Source organism: Gadus macrocephalus, chromosome 21 (assembly GCF_031168955.1).
Source record: "Gadus macrocephalus chromosome 21, ASM3116895v1".
Taxonomy (NCBI): domain Eukaryota; kingdom Metazoa; phylum Chordata; class Actinopteri; order Gadiformes; family Gadidae; genus Gadus; species Gadus macrocephalus.
This window is the reverse complement of record NC_082402.1, coordinates 13,037,731-13,050,230: the sequence shown is the minus strand read 5'-3', so window position 1 is coordinate 13,050,230 and position 12,500 is coordinate 13,037,731. Positions and strand designations below refer to the sequence as shown.

The 12,500-nt window shown below is 46.6% G+C and overlaps 1 protein-coding gene across 2 annotated transcripts; it reads right to left on the bottom strand.

Annotated features, from left to right (window-relative positions):
* Window positions 1-1,810: 1,810 nt before the first annotated feature.
* hadhb (hydroxyacyl-CoA dehydrogenase trifunctional multienzyme complex subunit beta) lies at window positions 1,811-12,087 on the bottom strand. Of its 2 annotated transcripts, none has more exons than XM_060041275.1 (16): window positions 11,941-12,087; window positions 11,134-11,207; window positions 10,753-10,794; window positions 9,204-9,300; window positions 8,881-8,925; window positions 8,512-8,611; window positions 8,158-8,245; window positions 7,834-8,021; window positions 6,916-7,096; window positions 6,528-6,649; window positions 6,235-6,314; window positions 5,998-6,045; window positions 5,701-5,788; window positions 5,024-5,098; window positions 3,465-3,629; window positions 1,811-2,356 (listed from the first exon to the last, which is right to left on the bottom strand). In XM_060041275.1, exons 2-16 carry the CDS (start codon window positions 11,198-11,200, stop codon window positions 2,321-2,323), a joined length of 1,422 nt encoding a protein of 473 aa, XP_059897258.1. In that variant the 5' UTR covers window positions 11,201-11,207; window positions 11,941-12,087; the 3' UTR covers window positions 1,811-2,320. The 2 variants fall into 2 exon arrangements, with proteins under 2 accessions (XP_059897258.1, XP_059897257.1); XM_060041274.1 differs by lacking the exon at window positions 11,941-12,087 and adding an exon at window positions 11,569-11,623.
* Between the last annotated feature and the right edge of the window lie 413 nt (window positions 12,088-12,500).

Sequence of the window (12,500 nt, the reverse complement as noted above, 5' to 3'; positions counted from 1 at the left end):
CAGTATCCTCGACCCCCCCCCCCCCCAAGACGATTCAGTGGCCCCGTGAAGCAGCCCATTACTACTCTTCTACTGGTCCAGGGGATGACCTCGGGGTGTTGAGCCCAGGGGTCAACAGCCTTCGACAGGACCGGGACACACCAACTCCTGGGACAACGTCACCACCACCACCACGCTCAAAACCCCCTGATTATCTCCACTGACGCCCCGCCCCGCCCCGCCCCTCACAAAACGCATCTGCACGTCTTCCATTCCAGTCTACACCCCAAAGCATCCGGGTACAGTAAATGTGTGGATTCCAATCCAGCGAGCTTATTACCTTGCAAAGATAGGGGTTGCGTGTGCTTGCTCGTATGTGCGCATGTTAAAACAATCTCCACCGCCTACTGTAGTACCATTGGAGTCTCCTTTAAATACACATACCCAAACGCCATCAAGCAGGGAGAGAGAGCGAGCGAGAGATGGAGAGAGAGAGAGAGACGGAGGGACAGAGACAGGCGGAGAGACAGGGGGACAGAGAAAGAGAGAGAGAGAGCGGAGGAGTCAAGTGCAGCTTTCAGCAGGTGCCGCCCTGCGTGAGCGGAGTAGGATGAGATAAAAGCAGCACTTCACAACCTTCAATTCTCCCTCTGCACCCCCCTCCCCTTCCCCAAACACACACACACACACACACACACACACAGGCTTCCCTGCGAGTGCGGTGAGGTAGATTTGTAGTGACAGCAGCGGGTGCATTCGCCAGTCATAACCCATAAAAGACTCAGAGTGATCAAAGCTCCGCCGAGGCAGGGAGAGGCAGGGAGGCGCCCGCTATGTCGGGGCGAGGGTGTGTGTGTGTGTGTGTGTGTGTGTGTACATGTGTGTACACGTGTGTGTGTGTGTCTCTCTCTGCGTGTCTCCGCGTCTCGCAGGGTTGAGGCGGCTTTTTGAAGGTTTGAAACAAAACCGCTCTCCCCGCACGACGCTATTTACATTTGAGCTCCGTTTTGCCGTGCCAGTAAAACATTGGTTTTTTATTCCCGCTCCCTGCAGCCCGCGCGACATGAAGGACGGCCTCGCATTCATCAGCTCCAACGCCGCCGCCGCCAACGCTCGGCTGCACGTGTGCCAGGCCCGCCACGCAGGCAGAGGAAGGCGAGAGGCGTAGAACTGGGAGAATTTAATCTTTAAATACGTTTATAAACGGAGATGTCTCGCACTGAAGAAATGTTAACAAGCCTCAACCTGAGGTGTGTGTGTGTGTGTGTGTGTGTGTGTGTGTGTGTGTGTGTGTGTGTACGGTATACATGCATACTCGTTTGGCTGAATTATTACCCAATGAGCGCATCACACACACACACACACACACAAGACCAGACTTATGTGTGGTTAAAGAACGAGACAATATTTTGGTATGAATCTATCCCATAGCGTAAGGAACTTATCACCACAGGTTCTACCTTCCCCGACTCTCAGCCTGCCATGTCTACGTGTATGTGTGCGTGCGTGCGTATACACACACACACACACGCAGACACTGTAAAAGGCATCTACGAGTACATTTTTACATATTCATGGTTCTTCTAACCCAGCCAACAGCCATCTGGATATTTCTATAGATCCTCATTATAATGTCTGCCGATGACAAATGCAGACAGCATTCTCCTCCAATTAAGATTACTGGAAATCAAAACCAGTATGGTGCATTCAGAAGGAGGGAAATCTAGGCCCATGCAATGCAATCCGTTTCTTTCCCATCACAGTTAGTGATATAAAAATCAATGTATAGATTTCCTCGGAATCGAAAAAATGCAGTAACGAGACGAGACAATTAGCATCAGATCATTTAATTTCCAACGGTTTTGTAAGAAAAACAAATATTACAGCGTGTATAAACATCATTAGAAGCCTTCTGGTGGACCTTCCTGTTTTATTGGTGGGGTGTGAGGCCTCTCCTGGTGGATACACTACGCTGGCGCTTAGGGGGCTACACGCTAGCCCAGTGGCACTGGCTAACATTATACTGCTATGTTTGTTACACTGCGACTTGTGCCCCAAGATTCCTCTAAGTCTGAACGAAAAAGGCAACATCACCTGGAAAGCCTTGCCGATAAATTAACGGACGCTAGGCAAGGTTACATTCTCGAAAATCTCTAGTACACATACACACACGAGTGTCCACCTCCAAACCTATACCCACACACTCACACTCACACAAACCCACTCCTCGTCAAAGGCATATTGGTATTTACAGTCCGCTGTTTGCATGGTAATGTGGTACGCATCAGTCGTGTCAGGAGCCGGAGAGATCACGGGTGGTTACAGATATGTTCTGTGTTCTTTACTGGGGATAGGCCTCGATCACCATGGCGTGGCCCTGGAACGGGACAAGACAACAGAGAAAAAACACAGAATGAGAGGCCAGTAAACATAACATTAAGATGACTGGATTAAAAATAGACAAGAGATGACCTTAACGTTCATCCATTCATCCAGACTTTGTTGAAGGGAAAAAGGTCTGCATTTATATAGCGCCTTCTTAACCAGTGGCCACTCAAAGCACTTGACAATTATTGCCTATCATTCACACGTTAACACACCTACGGCGCTGTCAACCAAGCAGGGCAATAGCCTGCTTGTCGGTAGTCAGGCGTCAGTTCGGGTTAGGTGCCTTGTTCAGGGACAACTCGACACCCAGCTAGGAGGAGAAGGCAACCTAACTAGTCATCCTCCTCTACCACCTGAGCTACTGCCGCCCGATGAACTTCTGCAATCAGGCAGTGCATGCTTAATGGGTATGTACCTGTAAGTAGTGATCGACCGATATATCGGTAGGCCGATATAATCGGCTGACATTTGCATTTTTTACGTGTATCGGTATCGACCGATCTTTTTTCCGGTATCGGACGATTTTTATTTATTTTTTCTTCGGCATGATTTACAGATAGTTTTTTATAATTATTTTTAAATTGAGACATTGTAACATTTGTTACCATCATTGTGTCATTTTTAAGATGTAAATTGAGGAAGGCTTAGCCTGGAAATCCAGACCCACATCTAGAAAGCTGTAGGGTCTGGCAACGAGTAATGAAAATGGCCCAACTCGAGGGGCGGCACCAAGCATGCATTTGAAAACAATCAAAAGGATACAAGGGGTGACGTATCCAGACCAGTGGAGCTAACCAATAGATAAGACTCTTGCTGTATCCGGTCGGTAAAACAGCAACGCTTTTGGCCCGTCTATATTGATACATCAATGTGATTGATTAATGTTCTGGGCCAGGGGAGGCCCAGAATATACACGAGTATATTGCTCGTTCCCAGAGTGACTCGCTGAGCAAATTCAAATTTTGCTCTTGCATGAACTTCAGGGATTTCCAGGGAAGAATCGGCTCCAAATATCGGCTCAAGAAAATCGGTATCGGCGCATCGGTTATCGGCTAAGGCTGATGGATAAGACGGCAGACGGCGTGGTCACTGCTCACCTGTCCTCCGGCAGCGCACGCTGCAACCAGCCCGTACTGGCCTCCCTCCTTGCGCAGACGGTGCGCGACTGTGGTGACCAGCCTGCAGCCGGTGGCGCCGAACGGGTGGCCCAGGGACAGGGAGCCGCCCCATAGGTTGAACTTCTCCATGGGGGGGGCGCCCACCTGCGAACGGTCAACCAATCAGCACGGGGTTTGAGCTGCGCTCCACACACTACTCCTGCAGCCTCCAGGTGGTTTAACACGTAAACCACGATACATGAACACCATGTTTGAGGGCATCCTTGAGCAAATTGCCTCACCCTCTGCGCATTAATGACATGCAGGAATGGAATTAAGAAATAAACAGTCAATGTATAATTCTCCCATCAGGGCACGCAGATGGCACAGAGCTGTGGCCGCCATCAGCAGCCTGGTCCTATGTTACGGCGTGCGTGGGCTTTGGCCTAACACGTAACGCCTCACGCCAGGACAAACGGCCCGAGTGGGACTTGGTCTGTCCGTTATTGTTGTGCTGGGCGCTGAAGTAAAATGTCAGACATGTCTCCAGTGGTGGTGTGACACACACACACACACACACACACACACACACACACACACACACACACACACACACACACACACACACACACACACACACACACACACACACACACACACACACACACACACACACACACACACACACTGATAAGACGCACTGCCCATCCTATGTGAAAGTATACTTTGTTAAGGGTAGAGCAGCTGGCCCATGCTGTATTAAAGCGGCCGACGGAATAGGGGTCCTCCTGGTGACAATTTCAAGGGCATATTCAAAATTCATGAACTCGCCGATCGATGAGGAATTATGCGCGGGGCGCTGCATATGGTATTTTGGGAGGTGAGATAATGAGCCAGAGGAAAGTCCTTGTAGAACGTGCTCCAGTGTTCCAATTATCTGCTTTAGTCCGAGCCCTTCTTCCTATTCTCATTATTCATACCTGCTCTTCGTACTGTTAAATAAATTTGTGAGGGCGGCTGAGAGAAACAATATCATAGTGAATTTGCGCCGACACAGTCGGTCAGTGTCCTTGCCCAAATCACAAATATTTTCATAAATCTGACAAAGTTTCACACTGATTCCCTAGACATTGCTGCAATTCCCTTCTATGCAAAGCACACAAAAGGCTTCCCAAAAGGTCTAAGAAAGACATACAGAGCCATAGATATACGTTAGGCCACCTAGTCTAAATTAAACCCAAAACAGGGCGAGCATGATGTTTGGCCTTTGCTTCTACGCATCGCTCACTGCTGTTCTTCAGGATCAGGGTCGTCAGGGTGTTTAGAGTGAGCCAAGTTTCAAAAGGAGGATCAACACAATATGAGCGCAATATTCTCTTGTTTTAAGTCTCGTTACCAGGGCCAATCTGACCACATGGTTGTATAATGGTTGTTGTGCGGCAACAGGCTGGACGGTTGCCTGGGGGCAACCGTCCAACCTGTTAACCTTACTTTGAGCGTGGCTACGGTCACACGGCATAAAGTGGGCTTTGTTTGTGATTTGTGTGTTCAGCGTTTACCTTTGATGTCCTGCCCATGTACGTCTGTGCGAACCAGTCCGAGTCCATCGCTTTCAGGTTAGCCATGATCTGGCCCTGAGCAAGGAGAGAGAGCAGAGCGCACACACAGCCACTGAATTACCATAGTTACCAGACAAGGCAAGAAATATGATTTTGCTCAACACAATACCCGGTGGCCATTAATAACGCAGGACACAGGGGACTTCCAGCCCAACAAAAATCAATGCTATACTACCACTTCAATTATGAACTGACGCATACTGCAAATACACACACACACACCAACACACACACACTTTACAATATCTAGAAGACTCAAGTCAGATTGAGGCAAATCCACACTTGGACTGCCACACTATAGGACTATAGGGTTGTACCCGATATAAACTGTTCAAGTCGACTCTGATTCGCCAGATTAAATCATTTGCCGATACCTTACGGTTTGAAAAATATTCATAAAACCTTCTTCCAGATATTACCGACGTGGAATCTACCACAAGTTCAAGTAACAGGCGCAATACATCCATGGGCTAAATCCAACCATAACATCACACGAGAACCGATGTTCTGAAGAGAAATGCATGCTTTGTAATAAGCATGCGTCGACTTGGGGCTCTCTGAACGGTGATTTAACCAGGTGACTCTGAGAGCGCAGCCCTACCAGACTGCTGACTTACTGCGAAGGCCTCGTGGAACTCAAAGACGTCAATGTCGGCCATGGTGAGGCCGGCACGCTGCAGGACTTTGGGGGTACCGTACGCTGGCCTGCAGGGGTCACAGTGGGGTCGTAGGACATTAAACAGAAAGCAATGACGATCGATGACCTTTGACCTGGGAAATGGCTGGCTGGTGCATTTAGTGTACTTGTGAAATGAAGATGTGTAACATGTATGAGAATAGAAATGCTGACACATTTAGGTGCACTGTAAAGAACCCTTTAACCTCATTAGTCATAACGAGGATGATGGACCCACCCCAACAGGAGCTGGTCCTTAGGGTCCTGGGACACGTACACAAAGTCTCTGTGGAGACAAAACAGTAATTAACATGATTCATATGTAATGGGATTCCTGTATCTTGAGCCTCTATGTCACGGTTTATTCTGTGATTACATTGTTAAAAATAAAATAAAAATATAAGGTATCCTTTAAGAACTTGGGTGCAAGCGAGTGGGTGTCCGATGCCCAGAGGTGCTGGTGTGGTGTGGTTACCTGAGGTAGGCTTTAGGCTTGTAGCCCATGGCCAGGGCCTTCTCCTCAGACATGATGAGCACAGCCGATGCCCCGTCAGTCTGCACACACACAATGATGGGAGTATGAGGAATTGAACACAAAGCTACTCGTTTACTTTCAGCCCTTAACCTAAGACTTGTTTTGCAATATTGATTTCCATATTGCGGGAAAAGATTACTTTAAGACTTCAGGAGAAGGAGGTAAGTAGTCTTTAGTATACATGGACGTACTCAGGTGAGTGAGTGAGTGAGTGAGTGAGTGAGTGAGTGTACCAGGAAGGAGGAGTTGGCGGCGGTGACCGTGCCGTGGGGCTTGACGAAGGCCGCCTTCAGCTTGGCCAACTGCTCCATGGACGAGGGTCGGATGCCGTTGTCCTTTGACACGATGTCGCGGCCTGGGGGGGGGGGGCGGGACAGACTGTTAGGGTCGGCGCGGTAACGGTGGGTTGTGTCTCAAACACCCGTCATGTATAGGGATGCGACGGCAGCGATGACGGAACAATGTGTTTGAATTGAATGGCAGTTTGGGCAAAGAAAGCGTTTGATATCAGTTGGATATCCGTTAATATTTCTATGCATTTCCTATTCTACCTTGGAGATCCAGGTTTTTGTCTTAGATCATCGTTGTGTACATAATGCACCGCGCCACAGGTGGGTGTACCTGGCACTTTGAAGGAGATGACGTCCTCCAGCAGGCCCGCGTCCTGGGCCTTCTTGGCCAGGGTGTGGGAGCGCAGCGCGAACTCGTCCTGCTCCAGACGCGTCACGCCGAAGGCGGCGGCCAGGCGGTCGGCGCTGTGGCCCATGGTCTCCGCCGTGGAGAACTCTGCCACCGCGGGAAGCTACAGGGACCAGAGGGGGGGGGGGATGGTTAGAGCCAGGGTTGTGGTTAAACAATCCTTAACGCCACTGCCGATACCAGATCTATACTGTCATTGGGCCTTCATTCAATGTCAGCACAATTTTGGAAGAAAATAAAAACAGAGATGCACTAGGTTCAATTTAATCAGCTTGAGCTCTGATTTTTTCTTTTAATAAAAAAAATCAAAAAAATCGAGACATTAGTAGATTGTTAACTTCTGTAGCGTCGTAGTGTTATCCTCAGGAGACATGGTCAGGTAATCCACATTGTGTTTAGCCGTCGGCCCTTGGCGGAGCAGCCATTGATTCCCACAGACGGGGCCGGCCTTGCGCTGTTCAAAAAACTGTAATAGCCAAGGGGTCCTTTGCTGCTCTCGTCGCTCTTGCCAAATCCACGAAAATCATATTGTCCTCTGGGTAAATATCTGATCATCTTTGAATATGGTCATCACTTGTATTTTGGATAAAACTTTTGGATTGCTCCGTCGCTGTAGTGTGTGTGGAGGATGGCTGGCTTAAGCAGCCTCACCTGGCTCACTCTGATTGGACCCTGGGGCTGGGTGAGGACATTGAGTAATCAGTGTGCACAGGTTAAACCAGCCATCTCCACACACACACACACTCGTGAGACCTCGTGCATGGCAGCGGAGCCCCCTCACCATGTTGATTATCAAACCTTCCTCCAGCCCTACTGACCCCCAGCTCAGAGTGCGTGTACCTCTGGGGCGAGGTGGGCCATGCGGATGCCCCCGATCAGGCTCAGCCTCTGGCCCAACGTCTTGGCCTTGTTCAGGGACAGCATGGTCTTGCGCATCTTGCGACTGTGGCGGATGGGGACGTCCGACATGAACTCCACGCCCCCAGCCACAATGGTGTCACACTGGCCCGACGCGATCAGACCCACGCCTGGGGAGTCGCGGGGAGACAGAGAAAAAGCGGGAGGAGTGAGAGGAGGGTCGATACAGGCTTGGCAACAGGCCTCTGAGAGTCATTAGGAGCCCTGTAGGACACCGTGGTGATAGCAGCGGAGGCGTGAACCCACCGGTGGTCATGGCCTGGTTGGAGGAGATGCAGGCCATGGTGACGGTGTGGGACGGGGTCTTGTCCGAGAAGCCCGCTCCCAGCGCCGCCTGGCACGCACGACAACACACACATTCAAACAAACAATCCAACCAGTCCCCCTTTTAGCATCAATCCTCCATGAACACATGCTGAACTAAGACATCATAGAGGGACTGAGAGAGAATGTTACTAAAGGTTGGGGCTCGTTGGCTACAGTCTGAGTTCTCAAGGACCAGTGTCTTTAATGACTCGGAAAACACACAAAACATCACTGCAACCGCAATACAATACATTGTCTGGTGTCAATATTACTCAGTACAATAAGTGTGCGCACCTCTCTGGCGATGTTGCTGGTCTTGACCTCCTGAATGACTGTGCCATAGATGATGTAGTCAACAGCGTCTTTAGGCAGAGCCGTCTTGTTCAGCAGACCCCTAGACAAAGTCAGAATAACCCAGTTGACCAACACAGCATTCAGGTGTTTGGATGCAGCATGGCTACACCCTTCTCCTTGGTTAGATACCACTTTCAACACTAAATATGTGACTGATCCAGAGAAATTACAAAAAGTTTTTTTATGCATTCAGAATTTAGTTCATCATTCACGTTCAAAAAATAAAAATAACTATAAATGAAATATATCAAAGACATAAAACATATAAAAGACAAAGGGAAACATGCAGTTAGATTAACACACACTTACTGCAGTGATGCCCTGGCCAGATCATGGGGCATCATGTCACTGTATCTGTAAACGAGAAACACATGTGCACCTTCATGAATCATCTTGGTTTTTTGTGGATTGAAAGACATTATTATTAAGCCAATCAGAAAATGAGCATTTGAAGTGACCTTAACTTCACCACCAGAAGTGTTCAAATACACAAGTTTCATTTCTGTTATACTGTTATATCCCAACGAGGGATATACCAGGTAAGCAATATTAGCATCTCTTTAGTATTAAATAACATTAGTAGAAGACCAGAGGAGCCGATTGCCGGCTCATGGAGCAGCGAGGACACATACGTGGTTCCAGAGAGCAGGAAGGGAGTTCGGACGCCTTCCACCAACACGATGTTCTTCACCCCCGGCCGGGACAGGGACTTCTTGCTCTTGGTCTGAACTGGAGGGAGGACAGGAATGAGGTTACACAGGGGGCCGCCAGCACGGTAGTGACGGACAGCAGTTCACGGACAACCGCCTCGGCTGGCAGTGGCACTGTGATGACATTCAGAGTTGGACCAATCAGATTCCAATGAAGAGCCATTTGACGTACGTTGATAGACATACGGTTCATCCAATCACTAGGCAAATCTATTTTGAAAGTGTCTCCCAAGTTCAAAACTGTTTTCAAGGACGACTTCACAGATGGTTCTATACCATGACTAGGACTACATCCTAGATTATGAGTTTATTAATACATATTCATGAAATAAATATAAGTTCAATAATCAAATCTCGTAATACAGAATCAATCATCATCAGGAATTTTCCTGCATTGAGAGTTACAAGGGGCCTCTGTCAAAATGTATGCCCCCGACCAAACAGACAGGTATCTTCATGGGAAACACTTTTCTTTTCAAACAAGCGCTGCACTCTGTGGGTTCCTGTTATTTGTATCTGCAATCACACACAATCGACGGGAAAGGCGCTGCCCAGATATACAAGAGGGGCAATTTTCATGAAAGAATTGCACGAAGAGCAGTCTGGGGTCATCCATTGATAGTTTGAGAATAAGGGTGAAGAAAGAGGCTAGTAGTATTTTCCTCAGAATTCAGAATTATCATACAAACAGGTGAGGCTTGTATAGCAAATATGTCTCTACACTTCCTCTGCTTGTGTGCGTCCATGATACCTGCAAGTCTACCCCCATGTACCCTTCATGTTTATACTATCTGACTTGTTGTGTTACAGAATAAGAATATATTTGTCTGCTAGCAACAGAGTAATTAGTCCACTAGCTCAAGCCCTCTCCTTCAGTCCAGTATTTAGCCAGTTCGAAAACCCCAGTTATTTTGTGTTTCTGCATGAGAGTTGTATTCGGTTTATTTGGTGATGAGGCTTATCTGTGTGCTTAATCATTGCTCATTTTTCCTTAAATTGAATGCTTATTTGGTCCATTTGTTCCATGCAGCGTTGCTATCACTAAAGAACCCAACCAATACAGTCCTTTAAAGTCCCTCCACAACAAGTGTAATGTTATCAGCTTTGCAGATAGGGCTTGTAGAATCAGCGATTCCTTTACAGAGCGAGTTTGCGAGGAGGGGAATCATAAGGTCAGGTGAAACAGTGCAAACATCAACAGATTTCTTATAATATGGCAAGTAATAATCATTGTTTCTGACAAGATGCTGTAAATCCGGCAGGTCTGGACATAGCCAGAGTCCACTTGCCTTTATGTTGTCTTTAATGTTGAACAGGGTACCTTTATCTTTTTAATAAAATATGCTCCCCGAATGATACCACCTCCCTTTGAGGCAGGAAATACCCTGGTGTTGCAATCAAATTATAAAGAGTTTTTTTTTTTCATGCCTGCCAGTCTATCTGAAGAAACGATTGACATGTGAGGACTTACCCTGAGCCTGGAGCTGAGCTGTAGTACCCAGTGAGCGTGTTGCTGTGGACACAACAACAAAATACATATATAAACACATACATACATACATACATACATACATACATACATACATACATACATACATACATACATACATACATACATACATACATACATACATACATAACATATAAAAGGAATACATTCAATTGAACATTTTAGGATAAATACAAATCTTCATCTAATAATTTAAAATATCTTAAAGAGACTTAGAATGCCATCAAAATAGAGTTGGGCATCTTGCGCTAGAGATGTAGACTGTGGGAAATCAGGGTACCTGCATCATATTGTTATGATGACCCTAACTCTTGTTAGATAGCATGAAGGTAGAGGACTCACCACACTGCACAGCCCAGGCAGGACTGATTGGAGAGCACCGCATCGAGTTCCGTAGCATCGAAGCCATTTTTAATCTGCAAAGTATTTAAAGATAACAGTATAAATTAAGTGTGGTAGTGGAAGATGTCATATCCGCCCCGCACACAAACACAGACTCACTGACTGTGTAAATGTTTGGTAGTATTGAAAAGCTCCATACAAATGCAAATCATTAATGAGCAGTTACACAAAATGAGGGGTTAAACAAAAATATATAACTTTTTTATTAGTGGTGGTCCATTTCCAAAATGAAGTCACTCTATGTACAAACGTAAAAATAAAGGCCAGGAAGAAGGAGCATCTCGACAATAATGCGTAGTCCACTGCCTGAGTCAGTTATCCTTCTATAGCTATAAAAAGTATATCATATAAACGCTTTATATCATGACAGGTCACCTGGAGCCAGCTCGCACCAGCCCCATACACTAGCTGTGACCCTTCACCCAGATTGAGCTCCTGGAGAATGACAAGGGCAAAACGCAGAGATAGGGTCTCACCAAAACCCTTCTCAATGACAGCCTTAAGTTGTATGCTAAATACGAATAGTTGTGGTCATGACAAACCACCGAAAACTTTTAATCAGCAGGACAGCGCTCATTCTTCAGATCTGTCATTGGGAAGCTAAATAGCATTAGCTTACCAACTTGTTAATTAGCTTAAATGGACAATAATTTCCCCTTAGTGGAGTCATCTCCAGCAAGGATCGTATATTAAAAGGCTCGTATATTTTATATCATATATTGATTCAGAATACTTTTATTTATTTACCGTTGTTGTGTTTTCCTAGTCCAGCGGCACTGCTCGCTGTCAAACTCCCGGCTCTGCCTGGTTCAGCAATGGACTACAAAACCTTCCGCACGCCGAAGGCCCCTTCAGAGGATTTGGCTGACCTAAAATATGCCTACCTAGACTCCTTCACAAAATAACCAGAATAATACATCTGTTGGCTTTTGCAGAAAATCGATTGACGGTTAATAAAATAAAGATATATTGCAAGCTGTAATCTTGCACGGCTTCAAATAGTATAATATAATAGCGATGTATCAAACATTTTTAATAGGGCTAATATAGCAAACTTTCGAGGTCCTACACCTATCTTGACCTACAACACTCTGGCGCCCCCAACCGTCGGTACTTATTTTGTCCGCGGCGTCATTTTCCATGCTGTCTGTATGGTAATATTTCAATTTTAAATGCAGGTATTTCTGCTGGAGGCATCCTACCCATTTTTCCAACGAGCAAATACTCTGTTTTGACAGGTATTTTTAATTATTTTAGGAATCTACATTTACAGTTGATCTGAGCAAATCCGTCTAGTCTAGACTACT

Bases quoted from the DNA above. Each gene is read 5' to 3' on its own strand.
- hadhb (XM_060041274.1), bottom strand. From the start codon at position 11,594: ATGGGGCTGGTGCGAGCTGGCTCCAG. The intron at 11,208-11,568 runs GTGACCTGTCAT...AATACTTTGCAG, and splicing joins CTGGTGCGAGCTGGCTCCAG to ATTAAAAATGGCTTCGATGC. The intron at 8,926-9,203 runs GTATGTGTCCTC...TCTCGTTTACAG, and splicing joins TTCCTGCTCTCTGGAACCAC to ATACAGTGACATGATGCCCC.